Source organism: Pseudochaenichthys georgianus, chromosome 17 (genome assembly GCF_902827115.2).
Source record: "Pseudochaenichthys georgianus chromosome 17, fPseGeo1.2, whole genome shotgun sequence".
In the NCBI taxonomy this organism is placed as follows: Eukaryota; Metazoa; Chordata; class Actinopteri; order Perciformes; family Channichthyidae; genus Pseudochaenichthys; species Pseudochaenichthys georgianus.
The window spans coordinates 2,378,856-2,399,605 of NC_047519.1; the positions used below are offsets into that span (position 1 = coordinate 2,378,856).

A 20,750-nucleotide genomic window follows, 5' to 3' on the forward strand; every position below is an offset into this window, starting at 1 on the left:
GTAATTTACTTAGTTACTTCCCACCACTTCCTTTAGCTGTAACCTGTTTTCTTGTATTTGTGGCCGCAGCTGTGATTGGTCTGTGCTCTTCGAGTCTTGAATATGAGTGGTTCAGCAGAGGGTTGACGGGTGAACGTGGCTCAACCACAGGCCAGCACGTCAAGCTTCACCGTCATGCGTCAAGTCAGTAGGAACCAGGCGGAGCGAGTGAGGAATTCAGCGGACTGCGCTTTCAAAATAAAAGCAGGAAAGGGCTTGAATGAAGTAGACACAGTAGTGAAAGATGCCATTTTAGAAACATAAATGTTATTCACTGTGTATTACTTCCTACATGTTAATTGTTTACTCAATCCACCTGTGTTACGCAGATATAGCAAAGTGTTGTTCAACGAGAATTTTACTTTGAAAGTTTTGACCGGAGATGTACAACTTGTAGTGTATTTGAAAGTAAACTGCGAGTGCTGATCATAGATGAAATATAACATGTACAGGGTAAAGTAGTGACAGCTCGGCGGTCATCAGTCAGAGAGCCCGCTGTGGAGCTCCTGTCAGGTAAGACATGTCGCTGCCGTCCGATGAACACACTGCACAGCGACATTTAACAATATAGTTCATGTTTGCTCATCTGTCATTTAATAACGCAATGCTCAGAACTGCACTTAAAATTGCAAATGCAAGTACTATGTCGGTAATGTCCCAGTCGATCCGTAATGAATATCTAAACAACACAATAAAGAAGAACATGACGCAGGTGCTCACAGGTGGGCTGCAGGCTGATCACCTGTCTGTCGCTGTTTGGTATTTAGGCTGCCTCTGTTAGGTAAGGGAAGGGGAGAGCCTATGGCTTCCTAAATGTAGTGGAGTAAAGTATAAAGTGAAAATACTCAGGTAAAGTACAAGTACCTCAAAATGTACTTGTACTTGAGTACAGTAGGCTACTTAACTAAATGTACTTAGTTCAGGGTTGCCAACTTTGGGTACCTGGCTGGAGTGAGATTTTGATATCATGGGTTTAATTACACATATGCGCACGAAATGACTGCTATCGTGTCAGCAGCGGGACCTTAGCATATATATAGGATATATATATAATATATACAAATACACAATATTGGACACAAACTATAAAGGGCACAACGTTTCATTCACTAATGAAAGTCAAACACATGTTTGTTTATTGTGTGCCTGATAAGCAATTAATTGACTTATCGTACGATAAATAAAAATGTACTCAATACATTTCCATTTACATGAGGATGTGACTAGCAGTATGAAATTATGTACTTAAATTATTATTATATATTCTCATTATTTCAGGGGTCTAAAATGGTTATACAACGGTGCCGACAATATTACCGTTTATCGCAATAAGTTCCGGGAAAATGTATCCAACTAAATTAATTATCGTGAGAGGCCTATACATGAAACACACACACACAAACACATCTACAGACTTACTCCAAACTGCCAAACATATTAATTAACACACTCTATTTTGGCCTAGTATATAAGCAGCAGACTTTTACTTTTTTATAATTTCTACTGGATCTTAGATCTACTGTTGCGCAATACGGGTCGGCAGTTGCGAGAGAGTATTTTTGTTGGGTAATCTATGGTAGGGCTAACCCTTGACAGTTAAACGCCACGCGTGAAGTTTAGATTATTTCCCTGTCTCCATCCAAATTGAACTGTATGAAATAAAAAGGCACATTTGTCTTGTAGTAAATAAAAAGGACGACCTGGAGCCAATCCTGCAATTTCCCCACGGGTGAAAGAGTTGACATACTGAAAGCCCAACCTCTGCAGGGGGGTCTGGGGGGATTCTCCCTCAGGTGATTTCTTTGAAATACTAACATAAAATACACATTCTGGTACTCTCTTGAGAAGAAAAATAAATAAATATATTACTACACGACATGTTTAAAAAAAACGAATGCCATTTTAGTTTTTTGTTACTTTGTTCTGAAAGCTGAACCTGCTGCTCCTCACAGAGGGAAGAGGCTGTGAATGACTTTACATTGTGGATAAGGGTGGAAAGCCCCCATTGTTCTGTGTGTCAACATGAAGACAGCCCACACACCTATCAATCATCAAACCGTGGGGTCTTATTTCATTACGTGTTGATTTCTATCAACACGTAATGTTGTATCAATGTATAGAGATGTACTACAGCAAACGTATTCTCCGTGGGGACTTCCTGCAACAACACCACGCCGTTATCTTGATTCTGATTGGCCAGAAGACATTATCAAAGATGTTCTATTGAGAAGACGATCACTAGCCTACCTGACAAAAGTTTTCAAAACCGTTTCTAGTCTTCGGTATTCTTGTTTTTTGGCGTGAGAATAGTTTGGGCAGCGTGAGATTGAGAGTGAAAGCGTGTGTCACACGCCAGATGCGTGAGAGTTGGCAACCCTGACTTAGTTACTATCCCTTGCAGTCTATGCCTAGTCTATGGCAGACTGAGACAATAATTCCGGCAGGGAGTTTGAATCCATCCCAGTGAAACCAGTTTGCACGGCACACAGCACCAGACTAGCTGATGTAACGGGTAGGCCTACCAGTCTGGTTAATGATTTGTTCATCTGGTAGGAAAGTTATCCAGATTACAAAGTGCTGGGATGTGTGTTGTTATGCTGGATTCGTTATTCTCGCGTCCAGGTAAGAAGCTTAAAAAGGAGACTAAATGGAGTCTCTGAGAAGGTTCAAAATTGGTACTTTAATTAATAAAAAGCGCGGTAATGTTACAAGCAGGATATTGTTCAGTCAGAAGAGAAAGGCTGCAGCCTTCCTCTCCCTGTGATGGCCGTGCAGAAGCGACCTTCCAAGCATTCGTCTCTCCCGCTTGCTGGCTGTTTGCTCCTCCTCTCTGGGAGCTGTAGTGACGCAGGGGACTTCCCCCCCCTCGTTCTCTTGTGTCCGATATCGCGTTAAACAGAGGATTTCGACATTTTACATTCATTGCTTACTTCCACATGCCTTTTCTCCTCCTTATCTCTTTCATAACTTTATATGTTAACGGCATCAATAGCCACTTTAATGATACTAATGGGCAGTAGTCCCGGATGTCGTCATGACGGATTTTCAGAATAAAAGCTTGGTATTGGGAACTTCCGGGTTTTTCCAGAATAAAATAGCATTTAAACTGACGGTATGTTTAAGGTACATTATGCCATAAAACATTGATTTTAATTTCTAACAGTCCCTCCTTACACACCTAAAAGGTGTGTATAATACTGAAATCAATGAGTTCTTCATCTGAACTCTGCATAGTACATAACTCATATTAAAAACATACAATCAAAATGGAATGGTTCAATAGCCTCAACTTTACAAAAAATACTTTGACTGTGCTTAAACATAAAAGTGTTCCCTTGTGCATAACTTCTCGTGTTAACATTCAATATCATTCTTCAAAATGGCAGCAATGGCTTGGTATTAGAACATTTCTTCCTCCCTCCTTTCACAGAAACCTTTCCCACACCACGCTCAGTGTTAAGGCACTTGTTTTTACAAAGTGAAAAGAAACAAACCATTTTAAAATAGCAATGATTTATAAAACATGAGATCTATCATATTAGAATAGTTAAAAAATAATAAAGAATAAATAAACTATCTTGGAATAAATAGATTCACTCCATTTTAGCATTTTAGTTTGCTCACTTCTTCACATGATTTCATAATTTAAAGTATCACATCAGTGTTTGGTGGTTCCATGATACCACCAAACACCTACTCTGGGGTACGGCATTCTAGACAGTCATTTCTGGGAGAAGATTTTGGTCAGTTACAACAGTTGTAGAGTTTCATCACTTGAAAGTTCCCACTTCAGTAGCTTTGGGTGGTCTGTTCTAATGATGTGATAAAGTCCCTGAAATGGTGTGAAAACCAGTGGAATATCACCAACGCATTATACTAATTTATCTTCAATTCTGGTCTACTTGAAGAACCATGCTAACCCCTTTAACAGTGTGTGGAACCTTGGGTGCCCGAGCATGAGATAATTACTCCCTCCTTTAACAAGGACTTTAAAAACAGAAGTGGTTTCATGGCTTGTAGTTCAATTCAGGTATGTTCACTCATGGCAGATATGTTTCTCCTTTTAAATAACGTCTCTAAATGTCAGGTCAACACTGAGGTGGTGGCACTTGTCTTTTAAAACTCATACTCTGGTGCCGTGCGCTCCCTCTGAAGGGGCAAGTAAGATTTAAAACATCTGCAGGGTGGGTTGAGCGACCCCTTCTCCCTGAACAATATTTGTTGTTGAAAATATGCACCATTAAAATGAGTGATCCAAGGCCCCGCATGCATTACTTCCAATTATACTAGTTTTTCAGAATTAAAATTTGCAATCGCTCTTTGCCTAGTGTCTTTTTAAAACTCTACATCTGGTTCGACAAACGGATGTTGTTTCCACCTTAACAGTTCTCCTGAGGTAATATCCATGCTACAATGGAGACATCAATACTCTAGATTGGAATACCTTCTTTGGCTTGGTTCTAGCTCGACCTTTAACATTTTCCATTCAAATAAAGATTTGTCTGCTTTCTATATTGTAACAAATTAAATCTTCCCCAAATTCTCACATGAATAAGAATCTCTATGAGAATAATTTGATTATATGATGAAAAGATTGAATAATATGTTCTACCCTCAGTGTGTTTTTAGGATTCTTTTCTAATAAGTGTGTTTATGTGTAAACTCACTCACTCCCGTGTTCCTTCTCTCCCCCTCTGGTCGTCAAGCCACGACCCCCTCAGGTTCTGCTGGCCCATGCCAACTCCTCCGTCCTGTCCTCTCCTCCGTCCTGTCTCCTCATTCCATCTGCTCTTGAATCCTCCCCTCCCGCTGTAACTCTTTCCAGTGGGCCAACTGCTTTGCATTTCATCTCCTCCTTTTCAGTCTCGACGCTGTTGCATGGAGGGCGTATTCCGCACTCATGTCACCCACTCTGCTTTTGTGCCAAATCTCGTGGCTCAGTTTGGAACTTCGTGTCCTGATTTAGGGACCGATGAGTTTGCCTCTTTGTCAGCGTGCTGGTTTGGTTCTGAATGCCTCAGGTGGAGCTGGTTCTGGATGCCTCAGGTCGTTGTTGGTTCGGCTCAGGTTCTCTGTCTGTTCGATGTGAGGAGGGGAGGAGGAGTCTCCTGTGGTGAGGTCATTTGTCTAAATATGGGGTCGTAGCAGTCTGACAGGCAGAGAGAGAGAGAGATCTCGGGACGCATTACCGATAGCTAATTCCAACACACTGAGGAAAAATATATCCAATCCTTTCTACTCCATTTTCCTAATCTTACTATCTGTCTTATATGTTAAATGTCATCTAAACCCAATTAATGTCTACTAATGGTTGTGCCATATCCCTAAACATTGCTTTCACCCACTGTAACATGGCTACTCCAAATAACTCTTTCAGGAAACCATTTTCTTCTATAAATTAAAAATATCTACATGTTTCAAGCACCACATATTTCACACACTATAAAATAACGTCCCCATATTTTCTCCATTACTCTAAATCTCACTGTTATTTAGAACATAAGTAAGTTTTGTGACTGGACATATCTGCAATGTCGCCACAATCTGCAGCTGGGGAGTTTGTACGTACAAAGCTGTGCTTGTGGGTTAGTAGCCAGTTTCTACTGTAATCATTTTCAATATTTGTGCTCAGGTCACCGGTCGGTTGTCCATAAACTTAACAGGGAGTGTTTCTGGTACAGACTAAAACATGGATCCAGTGTATTTGGAGATTCCCCTAATCTGTAAATCCCCATCTCTGTAAATCCCCATCACTGATTATCCCGATCACTTAAACCCATCTCAGCATTTGATACAATAACTGCATGTATGGGGGGTGAATCATCTTGATTGTAACCTCCTCACCTTTGGGACCGAGTATTTCTAACTCCTCCTCTTGTTGCTCAGCTGATCTTTTGGCTCTGGGGATAAGTGAAAGTCTCTGAAACACAGCTGGAGTTTTGTTAGTGATGTGAGCATTCTCTATGAGTGAACTAATGGATCCATGTCTTACTTGATATTGTACTCCCCATCCAACCAAAAAGGTGCCAAGTGTAATGAGCACAATCAACAATGCTATTCTGACTCTTATCCCTAGGGGACCCCACAATTGGTTTGGCTTTGTTCTTGTCATCTCTATTTTTGTCCCTGGTTGTGTCAGTTACAGAATTTAAATAATGAGTACTATAATAACGTATACGAAAATTGGACTCTTTTTCAGATGTAAAACAAAAAATAGGTTTTCACTTTAGTGTACAATCTATAAAAATATATAGACAATTCGTCTTTTGAGCTGTTTCTATCTTTATCTTATTTCTATTTATTGTTTTGTTCCAGCTCTGCCAAATCAGTCCTAACTCCCAATAATGTTCTGGAAGTTGCCGGTGAAGGGTGACCATGTGTGAGATGGTGTCAATTTGCTCCTTTTTCTTTACCTTTAAACCGGAGCTCGTGTGAAGTTCATTACAACTTCTCACTGTTCCGTCCACCGGGATCAGCTCACTTTGTGAACTTTCACCCTCACCCATTCACCTGGCCGAACAGGAGTGTCTTCTGGTGTCTCGTCTGGTATCTCTGTAGCTTTCCCAGCCTGTGTAGACAAAACTTGGATAATATTACTCAGAGTTCTGACATATTCATCACTTCTATTCATCTAATATCTAAAACTGGAATACTCCCTCCTTGGAGGAGGCCCAGGCTTCGGCATACCTTTTGTCGTTATGTGACCTATTATTAAATACATGTTATTATTCATTAACTACAACGTCACTGAAATCAACATATCTGTATAATCATGACACTCCCTCCTTTGAGCATAACATGCTCAATCAATATTGCAATGATTACCCTATTCTGAACAGGACATGTAAAACCCATAACGTTGCACAAAATAAATATAACTTCTCCGTATAGCCATAAGGCGTACAAAATATATCATATGATGTATGGCTTTCTGATGGTATACAAACATATTCACTAAAATCTGCCATTAGCACAAAAATGTGTTTACTTGTTTCAGGAAAGGCTTTTGTCCTGGTATTGTGCATCTGGTTGCTGCGAAAAACAATACCCCTGGTGTCGCTAATGCGTCTCAATAACTCTAGGATTAGAGGATTGTTTGATACTGCTGAACAAACATATGATAAAATAATATTTCTCCAAACTAGAGGGAAAATACGAACTATTCTCACAGAGGGTGACATGCATGGAGGGCTGGTGCCCCTCACTCAAAATGAGATATTGCCTTACGCACTACACTATAAATCAGTAAAGTCACTCAAGAATAAATAAATAAAAACTGATTCTTGAAACTGTTGTAAAAACCCTACAACTTCTTCATCCAAGCTCTCAATCAGTGTTATGTCATTTAATCTGCAGCTCATTGCCTTAAAACACATACTTCAGACCGATTATAAAATTGTGTTTATGAGAAAAAATGTAATCTGACTCCAAAAATCACATAATTTTTTACTAAAAAACTACACTTCCACTAACACAGCCCCGGTCTTCTGATGGGGTCTATCTATGTACTGGCTGGAGAATGTTGGGCCAGTCTCTGTCGCTCCGTCTCTGTTCTCCCGCCAACAGTCACCTTCTAGTTCTGCTGGGTTCTTGTTGACTTCTTCACTGGTTTGAGACAAGCGACCCTATCGGACACCTCCCTTTGTAGCCAGACTTCACCACAGCAGAATCGAGTTTCTGTTTTTAGGTCTCAACAGTTCCACGTCTGGTGTATTGCCGCCCCTTGAACTGCAGTCGGTGTAAACAGGAGGTAAGGATCCTCCGTCTTGGGAGAGTATTAGGTTTCCGTCTTCATATTTTGGGTGGAACCCCATCGTCTTGACCTCACTAGCTGTGTGGACACAATCGTTTTCTGTGTAGGGGAACAACATCACTCGTAATCTCTTTCCTTCTCATAGTTACAAAAATAGTCTGCTAAATGTTCTACTATGTTTTATGCTTTATGTGTAAATGCAATATGCTACTCACTATCTTGTTTTACATTAAACCTCTCCCTCCTGTGGTGACAGATATGGCTCAATGTAGCTGGATTTCAAAATACCCTTGTGCTGAAGATGCATCACCTGGTGGTCTGGTCCTCTGAGCTTCCTCATTGTTGTGGTTGATGCCAGGGTGTCAGTGGCATTTGGGTCATGTTTGGCACCCCTGTTCGCCTTTGACATCTCTGGGACCCCCTGCCTCCGTCGTCATCATGGAAACCTCCCCGGGGTATCTGCATGGAGGGCCGTTGTTTGGTGCAATGTTCTACGGACACTCTCTGGACCAATGTGTCAGCTGACCACATTTGTAGCAGCCTTCATCTGTTCTTCGTCTTGATCGTGGCTCTCCTCCTCTGCCACTTTGTCTTCCTCGGAATTTTCATTCTGCACCTGAATCTCTGGAAGTTTCCCCTCCCTTCTCCTTGTCTTGTTCCTACAAGCTACGGTGTCTTTTGTTTTTTCTGCTATGTTTTCCCTCACTGGCAGGTCTGCTACTCGGACCTCATTTATGCTGTGTGCCAATAGGCTGGCATATTCCTGATGGAGTATCAGACTTGTAACTCTTATAAATCTTTCTTCAGCTTCCCTCCATATAGTTAGCTGTTGTAGGCATTGTTCATGCTCATAGTCGAGCACTGCTCTTCTATGGGCTTTGGTTGGTCCAGGTTGATCATCTGCTGGAATCAGTCCTCTTGTTTGCCACCATTGGAGTTTCTCTATTTGGTTCCATGTCTTCTGTCTTTTAATTGAAAAGGTTAAAGCATCTGATCTGATTTTTACCCTTTCCTTAATATCTGCAGTTGAGCCTGGCTCTGCTTTTGTTCTCAACTTAGTTTCTTTCGGTGACATGCTCTCTAACTATTGGAATGAATATTATGAAGTTATCAAAGATTTAAACTCTAATTCCCTGACTAGCACCTTCGTTCTTGATAATACCCTATGTCATCCGAACTTAACTTTAAATCTGGGTTGTAGTGTTTTTTTTTTTTTGAAAGATTATTATTATTTTTTTTTTTTTTTTTAATATTAATAAAGTAAATTAAAAGATTAAATCTATGCACATTTTTAAATCTGGAATTTTTAAACAAAAATTGTACAGTGTATCGTTTTGAGTTTGAGATATGAAAATCTAAATCTTGTGTACAGTCAATCAATTTGTATTTGAATATTCTACAGTGTAGTTTGAAAGTCTATTATGTAAAATTTCGTATAATTAGAAACCACTGTAATTCTATCCTGGCGATTTGCGCATGTGTTCATTCATAACACTTAAAATCAAGAATAATTCTGTATTCCCAGCAGAGTGCGCTGTTGTAATTTCCAGCTCAATCCACTAGGGATCGCTTTTGCAAAACTGACCTCTTTTTAACAAATAGCTTATTTTCCTTAAAAAATGGGAAGAAAATTAGAATATGGTTAAACAGCACAGCACATAACCGCCAAAACACATTTGCAAACAAGAATATCTCAAATCAACCGCCAAAACACATTTGCAAACAAGAATATCTCAAATCAACCGCCAATATGCCCTTGCAAACAAGAATACTTCCAAAACCAGACTCCTACAAATACCAAAATTCCCACGGTAAGATAACCTGTCTAGTTTATCCAAGAGATATGATTTGTCCTTCTCAATATGGAGTGCCTCGCCTCATGTGAGTGTGACTGTGTGTGTAAAAACAAACAGAGTACTTTCAATTAGCATTTCACGAAATGGCGACTGCCGTGTGGCTTATTTTCAGCATGAGGGCAAAACAAGATGGCAACTGATTTTCCAACCTTTAACCCGAAGAACAAAGGGATTTGATAACACACCTCGTGTCTCTCACCCGGTGGTTTAAATAATGGCGGGGCAATCTTGTCAAGAAAATTCAACACAAAACAACACTGCAGTTTAAAATAACATTTTTATCTAGTTTACTATGAACAAATGGGCTTTATCTTATTGATATCATCACTTAAAGTTAGGAACCCTTTACACTTAAGCCATAAACTTATCTGCGTAATATTTGACTTTATAGTCCACTACAGTCAACTGCTGCCATTTAGACACGCTAGGTGGATGTATTATGGAAACCAATCGGCGACTATTAAATAACCGTCGTCAATTTAACGTAATGCTGTTGTAACCCCAAATACTGTATTCCACCCGCAATATCTCGGTTGAAAATAGAACAGTTATGACCACTGATAAAGGCTTACACCTTAAATCAAGCCTTTTCCTCAAAAAAGGACTTTTTTAAAACAGTTGGTTCTCAACTGTTTTCGACTAGCACTGTCTTTAGTTACTCAACCCTAAGTTGACTCGCTATGCCGTGCAGGTTTTCAATTACTTGGCCCGTAACCAACTCGCTATGTCTCATAGATCTTAACAATAATCGTTAAATGGACATATATATCCTTACGTCATAGGCTAACTAACTACTAACGTAACAAGAGACACCTACATGAAAACGCAACAAGACACCTATCCAAAGTACAATGACCACACACATTTATAGTTAAAATACTAACACACAAATTAGTAACATGCAGGGTTAAATAGAAGAACAAAAGAAGAAATATGAACTCACCCTGCTTGCGACAAAGCAACGCCCCAAGGTATATAATTGTTATTGTTATACATTTGGTTGTTTTAACATTAATTTAGGCAGTCTCTCAGGAGTCCAACTTACCAGACAGACACACACTCCTATTGTTCACTATGTAATCTATTGAAGATTTTGAATAAACAGGTACTTCTTTACCTTTCTGTATTGGGCCCGAGTGTATATCTGCCAGCATTGTTCAAACTCCTTTGAAAACTGCAACCGCTCTCCCGGTGTCACGAGATCACGTCGGGGTCATTCCAAATGTTATGCTGGATTCGTTATTCTCGCGTCCAGGTAAGAAGCTTAAAAAGGAGACTAAATGGAGTCTCTGAGAAGGTTCAAAATTGGTACTTTAATTAATAAAAAGCGCGGTAATGTTACAAGCAGGATATTGTTCAGTCAGAAGAGAAAGGCTGCAGCCTTCCTCTCCCTGTGATGGCCGTGCAGAAGCGACCTTCCAAGCATTCGTCTCTCCCGCTTGCTGGCTGTTCGCTCCTCCTCTCTGGGAGCTGTAGTGACGCAGGGGACTTCCCCCCCTCGTTCTCTTGTGTCCGATATCGCGTTAAACAGAGGATTTCGACATTTTACATTAATTGCTTACTTCCACATGCCTTTTCTCCTCCTTATCTCTTTCATAACTTTATATGTTAACGGCGTCAATAGCCACTTTAATGATACTAATGGGCAGTAGTCCCGGATGTCGTCATGACGGATTTTCAGAATAAAAGCTTGGTATTGGGAACTTCCGGGTTTTTCCAGAATAAAATAGCATTTAAACTGACGGTATGTTTAAGGTACATTATGCCATAAAACATTGATTTTAATTTCTAACAGTGTATGACCAACAACTATACTCATTCTGAAAACTGAGGTTTTCAAGGTATGTGTGAACTCTTAAAAACTAACTAGTAATATCATTATAATAGCACTTACAAAAGGCTACTTAAACAAACCAGCTAGCCTAGAGACACAAAGTTCAAACAAGTATATTTTATTCAAGCATCAAACATGTGTCAGAAGCTGCACACAGATAGCTATAGGACAGTGCTTCTCAAAGTGTGGTCCGCGGACCACTGGTGGTCCGTGAGTATATTGGTAACATTTCACATTTGAAATAAATTAATTAATTTAAGTTTTCCGCACTCTCGCGGGAATATCTCTGCAATGGAGCGAGCTTAAGTTTCACTTTCGACTGCATGATATAGCCCAGATAAAGACCTTCATCACACATGTTGCCACTTGTTTGTACCATTTTCAGGCGATTTGGAAAAAAACGATGTGTTTTTGGATATTTGTGGAGTTAGGTGGTCCGCGAGTGTTTTTTTATTGGTTAAGTGGTTCTTGGTATGAAAAAGTTTGAGAAACACTGCTACAGGACATCAGTGGCTGTTCATGATGCCCAGGCCTAGAGCCACCACTGAGTATTTCAACAGTCTTTTTAATACTCGCAAACAACCGTTATTAATTTGCCTCTGACAATATTACAATATAAACATAACTTTTCAAATATCCAAACCTTTCAATGACTCAAAGTGTCATTTTCAATTTCCATTCCGATGTGATCTTGCTGGAGAACCCTGAAAAACAGCTACACCTGCACTGTCACGTTTTTAGCTTTTGTCTGTCTCGTCATGATTTTATTTTGAAATTCTGTTCTCCCTGTCTCTTGTCTTCCTTCCGGTGTTTGCCCTCCTGTGTCTGATTGTCCGATTGTGTTCACCTGTTGCCCTTGTGTTTCTGCCTCCCCTGCCCAGCTGTGTCTTGTCCTGTGATTACCCTTCTATGTATAGTCTTGTCTTCCCCTGTGCTCCATGTCGGTTCGTTGTCTTGCCTGTCACCCTCCATGTTTGCCACTGTCGGTTCTTGTCTGGATGCTCATGCTATGGATTTATGGATGTTAGGTTTTTTCTTGTTTGTTTATCGTCTACAGCTTTTTGGTAAATAAAGCTCGCCTTTGGTTATTTGACCTTTTTGTCTTTTTTAAAACTGCATCTGGGTCCTGCCTTACCTTAAATCCTGACATGCACTCACTAAACACACATTATGCTGCACGATTATGGCCAAAATAATCACAATTATTTTGAACAAAATTGATATCATGATTATGTTTTTGTTTTTAAATAAACAGAGCTCTGCTTGTGTTATGCTGCAATTCTGCCAATGTAACATTTATGGCTACAACTTATGAGGAAAAACTAACAATGCAATAATTAATTTTCTGCAATATCTGCTGGAATATGCAAAATCACTTGACTGATTATAGAAATCAACCTACGTTTTTCAATTTAAAGTTAAAGCATCAAATCTGGTGCACTTTGAGACCAACATTAAGAGGGTATAGAATCATGTGCTCTTGTGAACAATTTAACATAACCCTGATTATTTGTAATTCTTAAATATAACATTGCGTGCCAAAACCATGTTAAAATTAATAAATGTATCAAACATGTATAAACTTTATAAAAACGCTTAGAACACTGTTGTAATTGTTTGTAAAACTGTTTTGTAAAAATTAAACGGGGAAGATTTCATGCAGATCTGAACCATGAAGTGATCTAACTGTGACTGGCATCACATGTCTCTAGGAAAAGGGCCCAACATGGCCCCTCTGCTAATGAGTGGGTGCATCATTCCCAAAAAATAACTAGCACTCTTTTGAGTGTATTTAATAACACTAGTCAAAGTAGTAAGATTAATAAGAAGTATAGAAACAAATGTAGGCTAATGAATGAATGCCCAGCACTTTATGAGTTGATAATTCAGTTGAATGGAAAATGTATCACTTGTTTGGTTTATTAAATGACCTTGATACGTATGTATGTTACCTTGGTTTCCTGATAATGCGCTCCTGTCTCATCACACTGCTAATATAACTGTCTGTCCTGCTAGGTTTGTAATATGGCCTCATGGATTATTCATGTGACTATGATGGTGCTCTCTGTGTTCATCAGTAGCAGCCAGGGGAAGAGGGACCAGCAGCTCTACTGCTCCGGTGAGTCACTCATCCCTGTTGGTCAAAAACATTTGAATTCAATCCCGTGATTTGAAGGGTAACAGAAGTGTCTGTCCCTCCGCATTTACTGCCTTCTGCTGTTACTTAGTATTAATAAAGGAGGTTAACTTGTCAAATAAAAACAATTGGGAAGTAAGGAGAATAAGTGTACGGCTGGACCTCAGTTCTCTTCTTCATCATTTCCTCGCTCCTCAGTCCTCTCTCTCAACGGAAGTAGATTTGTGTGCTCCATCTTAAGGAGTGTCCCATGGTGCTTATTTGTGCCGGAGGAGCGATAACGAAGTGACCACCAGACCATCCTTCAGGGAAATCCTCAAGCACTCGCCCCGCCCCCTTACTGTATATCGCTCACTGATTGGAGGCTGCAGTGCATCATTGATCAGATGCTTCTTAACAGCAGAGTGAAGATAATACATTAAACTCAGTGGAATCACTCCTCAGTTTATAGTGTTTTGTATCATTCATATATCATCTAGTTAAAAATATGTGGTATATCTGAACAACAAATTGGACAAAAAACATTTTATTCATTTATTGGAAAAATGTGTCATGATGTCCAATTAATTTCTATTATGAACACAATAAAATAAAAAGAGAGATTGAATGTCTGTCAGCAGGAACAGCTTTTTTCATTTTACATTTTTATTTACTGTCATTTCCATTCAGTCACAGCTGAGACACGAATGATGGGATTTTGCTCAGTTTAAAAGCTAAGTGCCATAACTTAATGTTGATTGTTATGCCTACAATCATAGCGTTACCATAATGAAACATCTGTTCACATTTATTAAACCCACAATATTTATGCAGAGCTGGCTGCTGACAGACGATCAGCTGTGCGGCGTCATCACAAACGGACGTCGCTTCACGTGACGCTCCGAGGAAAGGACAACCCATTGCTCTTAAAACTCATTTCCTTGCTTCTTCTCACTTCTCGTGGTTTCCTTGCGTCTTAGTCCCTCCCACCATGGATGCATGGAGAGTCGCAAGAGGAAGATAAGAGTGAGGGAAGCAGGGATGCAGGTTAAGAGAAGTAGTGATACATCCAGCCTGCTGCAGTCGCTCCTGTTGATTTGTACTATTTTCACCTTTAAGCTTTCTTATTTGAGCTTACTTGTTATTTAGTAAAATAGTAAATACTATTATTAACTTATTAAGCTGTTCCCTCAACGACTTTTAGAGAAAAGTCATTGTGAAGAGAGATCTGTTTGGGGTTAATATCACGCTAAAGCTGGCTAGCCGTACGTTAAATAAAACTGGGTGTGGGTGGCATTGGGATATATATTTTGTAAATCCTCTGGAGCAGAGAGAGGAGCTGTGGATTATTGTTATTGATTAATGCATCAGTGTTTCTTAGGGTCAAAAACACTAAACTCACAACTTAAAATGAAAACGTTTATGTAATAAAAGAGCACATGTTCAATGTGAAAAGTGACAGTAGATATAGATTATTTGCAATTTGGTGCTATAAATATGAATTAAAAAAAATGTATACCAAAAATAATTAAAAAAAATTTGAACACCTTGAATTTCAGGGGGGGCACGGGGCTCCGTTGGTGGGGCGCAGCGCCCCTCCAAGACAATGGTAGGGGAAACCCTGCGCTTTACTTGTTGTCAGAAACTCATGAGATGTATGAGTGCTTTGGACACACATAGGGTTGCAGTGTCAGACATCTTTGTCCTAAACAGCTTAAACATGTTAGTCAGTATCATTTATTAACAGTAACATTTAGAACCCTTCAGTCAACACAAATGACCCTTGAACTTTCTAATTAAAGAACCTACTAAACAAAATTCAATTCATGACAATAAGTAGTTTGTTGCCATCACTGAGGTTTACCTTTGTTTCCCAGCATGCAAGGCCATTGCTGACGAACTGAACTACTCGATCAGCCAGATTGACCCAAAGAAAACCATCAACGTTGGCGGCTTTAGACTCAACCCTGACGGAACCATGAAAGACAAAAAGGTAAAGTCAACTGATGTCCCCCCCCCCCCCCCCCCTGTCCTACAGCTCTCGGTACATACACACAGTGGAGAGCTGCCAGGGCCCTCTAGCCCCTCTCTGAGGGCCTAAAATATTCTACAAAATAATATTTAAAAACATTAAAAAAATATATATTTCTTTTAATATTTTCTAAAAATATATATTTTTCATTAGTTTTACCAAAATAACTTGATTTAATTGTATTTAAAATAACATTTCCAAAGAAATAAATCCTTCGAATCTGCTCATTCAGTTTCTGTTTGAATGTGAAGGGTTAAATGAAAGAAGCTCCTTTAGCCGTCTCTGCGAGTTACTGTGAAGACAGGAGCTGATTGCTGGTCCTGCTGTAAATTCACAGAGGGCCCGCTATAGTAACTGAACGAGAGAGTAATGTCAAATGACAGTACAATTGACCTATCATATCTTCCCTCTAAATGGATGGGTTTTATTATCGCGGACTTTATGACAAGTTCCGCCCGCTGTGAAGCTTTTTCTTGTTTCCATAGCAACAACAACTTCCTGTCAACAGCGTAAATTCGCCTTCAAAATAAAAGCATGCCAAATTACACTTAAGACATACAACTGCAATGAAAGTAACAGACACAATGCAACATACTTTTCAATTTCAAAGAACACAAATTGGGTTATTTACAGGTGTTGTTTTGTGGTAGAGGGTTGCTTTCATTGATGCGTTTTGCACCCCGGGTCGTTGTTTTGATATTCCGCTGAAGTATACGCTGTGACGTAATAACTCTTTTTTTTTTTTTTTCTCTCGAGGGAAGGAGTGGGGGTCAGAGGGCCTAGGTATAAAAGTCATGGCTCGCCACTGCTTACACATGATGTCAGAAGGATCAGCTCTTAGTATTTGATTATTTTGTTATTCTTGACATCAGTTATTCAATAAGGTAATATCAAAGAGTATCCTCTATCTCCAGTATTTGGTTATTATAATTATCCATACTTTCACAATAGTTATACAATGTTTTGGTCAAATACTCAATTCTTATTGGTATGTTGCCTGTTCTTAATGAATAAACGTACTACCCAGTGTTAGCCTTATACTCTGAATATGTCATTGACAACACACAGTTCAGTCCTTTTCGCCATATCTTCAGAACGGATGGCGACTTTCCCAAAAGGTTTGTGAGGTACACTGCCTCTCTGAACATTGTATTATAATAATAGATTTATTTTGTTAGCGCTTTTACAGGTGCTCAAAGACGCTTTACAGATATAGTGAAAAGAAAAGTAAAGAACAAATAAAGTATGAGTGTGAACCATTGACCTCACATCCTGTACAACAGGCTGACACAGACCGGCCGGCCGGTCAGTTGTTATTACAAATCTTGAGTTGGGCACAATGACTACAACAGGTTAGTATTGTTACTATAAAGTGCTTTCGGGCTGGGCGACATATCGAATAAACTCGATGTATTGCGGCTTATTCTACGTACGATGTATGAAATTACTATATGACGTCTGGTGTTTTTTTAAGCTGCCGACATGAATCAGACCTCTCGGTCTCTGCCACAGCTCTCTCTCCCTCACACAAAATTATAAAAATGTTTTTTATTGAGTTCTACATGAAAGCTCACACCTTGCTGGTCAGTGGTGTCAGTGCTTTAAATGCTACATATTTGTCAGTGTGTTGGCATCATTTCTTTTTTCCAATACGGGTTATGTAGGCATTTTATTAGTAGTAAACGCAGCTTGTTTCTCGCTTGGATCTACTCTTAGGATTCCAAGGCTTTATTGTCATATGCAAAGTAGTTACAGTTTAGATAAGTCAAAAATGCAACATCAATATACGTATATAAGACACAAAACAATACAATTAATTTAAAGAACCATTAAATAGTGCAAGAAGTAATATAGACCAAACTTATTGCTTGTCACTGGCATACAATTATAAATGAATAATCAAGTATAAAGGTGACACTAGAGTTGATTTCACCTCAGAGCTCATTGCTCTCTGGTGTGGCTGTGTGTGTGATGCTTTGTGAACACAGTGAGATTATGGATCCTATTGTTCCTGGGATAATGAGGTCATATCCCACTAGACCCTGGACGTCCTCCTCTGCCCAGGGACCAGGCTATCTTGAAGTGTCCAGCTCTCATATTGATTTGGTGGATTTGAATCACTGACAGCTGCACTGATCGAGTGTGCAGATAATGCTGAGAGGAAAACATCTGTAGGTTGAGTCCTTCCATGATACAGCGTGTCTTCATGTTGTTTTCTGTGAAATGAATCGGTTCACACATTATATTTTATTTAAAGAGACCTCAATACAGAGTATAATATTTATGCACCACGACACCAAGTCAAATTCCTTGTACGTGTAAACTGGTAATAAACCGGTTTCTGATTTTGAATATGCTGTAGTTGAAGGAGCATTCCAATGAAGGACCAGTATTTATGTTCAATGATCTTTAAATCTCAAACTATCTTAATTTTAAGGCTCTTTGTGAAAGTCAACACTCTTATATAAAAAAACAACCTAGAGTTTAACGTGCATGTTAGCTTCTATAAAGCTAATGTCACTGAGGCAAAGAGAATATACTGCCACACCACCAGCCTCATCTATACTACGGAGATACAGAAGGAGATACAGAGGGTTGGCACCGATTCCTTCCTGGATTTCAAAGACCAAACTAAGGCGATACGCAGGGCTGGAAGCATGTCCTTTACCCCCGCTCCTCAACGACGCCCACCAAAATCACCGCAGAGACGCGCACCACCTCCCCCCCTGGCAGCATGTCCTTTACCCCCGCACCATCTCCCCCGTCTCCTGATAAGGATGTGTGTGTACAAAACGCAACAAACTCTTACTGATATGTGATGGGTCCAGGCTCAAGAGCGTATGGCACTCTCAACTCTTTCCAGGACATGCCAGGGCCCTGCCTGCCTATAGCTTTGCCGCAGCTTGTTACAAAAAACATGACTGATAGTGTGTTTAACAAACTTAAACTAGCTTTATTAAATGTCAGGTCTTTGGCAGGAAAAACATTTTTAATCAATGATTTTATCACTGAGCACAATCTCGATTTTATGTTCTTAACAGAAACTTGGATTGAACAAAATAACAGTGTAGCTGTTCTTATCGAATCTACCCCTCCCAACTTTAGTTTTATGAGTCAGGAAAGAATCCATAAGAAAGGGGGTGGAGTTGCTATTCTGTTCAGTGATTCCCTTCAATGCAGGAAGACATTATATGGAAACTTTGATTATTTTGAATATGTGGCCCTTCAGCTGAAATGCTCCTCTCGAGCTCTGTTCCTAAATATCTATAGACCACCCAAATACTGTGCAAGCTTTTGTGATGACTTTACTGAACTGCTGTCTATAGTGTGTATTGATGTTGACCGTCTAGTCATTGTTGGTGATTTTAACATCCATGTTGACAACCCCCAGGACAGAGGGGCTAAAGAACTGTTTTGTGTTCTTGATAGCTATGGACTGACTCAGCATGTGATGGACCCCACTCACAATAAGGGGCACACTCTGGACTTAATTATCTCAAAGGGTCTGAATATCTCTAAGGTTGTGGTGACTGATGTTGCACTGTCTGACCATTCCTGTGTTTTCTTTGAGAGCTCTATTTCTGTTCACAAAAAGAGATAACCACAAAGCGATATTTAACTGAAAATACTAGCGAAATGTTTACTCAGAATTGTTCTTCCACACTTGCCCTTGCTAACATCACAGTAGATGAGCTAGTAGATCATTTTAATTCAAAAATAAAAATATTATAGAGGCCATTGCTCCAACTAAGGTAAAGGAAGTGTCTGGCAAGAAAATATCTCCATGGAGAAAGGCCATAATTGTGAAAACAGAAAAAGAGAATGTCGAAAAGCTGAACGCAGGTGGCGAAAAACAAATCTCCAGGTTCACTTTGAAATCTATAAAGAGAGACTTGGCCTTTATAATTTGGAATTGAAAAACGCACGACAATCGTTCTTCTCTGACATCATTACCAAAAACAAAAACAACGCACGTGCCTTGTTTGCTACCGTCGACAGACTAACTAACCCCCCAGTGTCAGTAGCCTCTGAATTTCTATCCACCAGGGCGTGCAATGATTTTGCCTCCTTCTTCACTGACAAAATTCAGAAAATCAGACAAGCAGTCAGTGCCTCTGCATCAGGAACAGCAATTGTGTTGTCTCTGTGTCCACCTAATAACAATTCAAGCACAATGACACAATTCCATCAGATTAATGATAAAAACCTAGAGGACATTATACAACTTCTGAAATCCTCCTCCTGCTGCCTTGATATTATTCCAACAGGATTTTTCAAAGATGTTTTGCCTTGCATGGCCTCAGATCTACTTCATATAGTAAACAAATCTCTTCACTCAGGTGTTTTTCCACAGGCCCTGAAAACTGCAGTCATTAAACCGCTCTTAAAAAAGAATAATCTAGATGCTTCAGTAATGAACAATTACAGGCCGATATCTAACCTCCCATTTCTGGGTAAAATCATTGAAAAAGTTGTTTTTCAACAGTTGAGTAATTTCTTGCATTTAAATAACTGTTTTGATGTGTTCCAGTCAGGCTTTCGTCCAAACCACAGCACTGAGACTGCTCTTGTAAAGGTCTTTAATGACATCCACTTAAACACAGACAGTGGCAGAACTTCAGTGTTAGTATCATTAGATCTCAGTGCTGCGTTTGACACTGTTGACCACAGCATATTACTAGACCGACTGGAAAACTGGGTGGGAGTTTCGGAAACAGTTCTAAATTGGTTTGAATCCTACCTAAAGGACAGCAACACCTTTGTTTCTATAGGTACATACACATCTGAGTTGACAAATATGACATGTGGGGTTCCTCAAGGCTCCATCTTGGGGCCTCTTCTCTTTAACATCTACATGCTACCACTGGCTCAGATAATGAAAAACAACAAAATAAGTTACCATAGCTATACAGATGACACACAAATCTACGTAACAATTTCACCAGGAGACTATGCTCCAATTCAAACACTGAGTAAGTGCATTGAACAAATCAATGACTGGATGTGTCAGAACTTTCTCCAATTAAACAAAGATAAAACTGAGGTAATGGTTTTTGGAGCAAAGTCAGAACGTATAAAAGTGAGCGCTGAGCTTCAGTCTGCAATTTTCAAAACAACAG

At 39.6% G+C, this 20,750-nt stretch overlaps 1 protein-coding gene across 2 annotated transcripts in view; it reads left to right on the plus strand.

Moving 5' to 3' along the window:
* The first annotated feature begins 446 nt into the window (after window positions 1–446).
* Window positions 447–20,750, plus strand: part of cnpy1 (canopy FGF signaling regulator 1) — a 50,100-nt gene continuing 29,796 nt past the window's right edge. Inside the window, exons 1-4 of one of the 2 annotated variants that reach the window (XM_071206311.1) lie at window positions 492–552; window positions 1,723–1,832; window positions 13,499–13,601; window positions 15,476–15,591. In XM_071206311.1, the coding sequence (XP_071062412.1) occupies window positions 13,508–13,601; window positions 15,476–15,591 (210 nt within the window). In that variant the 5' untranslated portion in view covers window positions 492–552; window positions 1,723–1,832; window positions 13,499–13,507. Of the gene's footprint in view, window positions 553–1,722; window positions 1,833–13,498; window positions 13,602–15,475; window positions 15,592–20,750 lie in introns of both variants that reach the window. The other variant, XM_034104020.1, reaches the window with a different exon arrangement.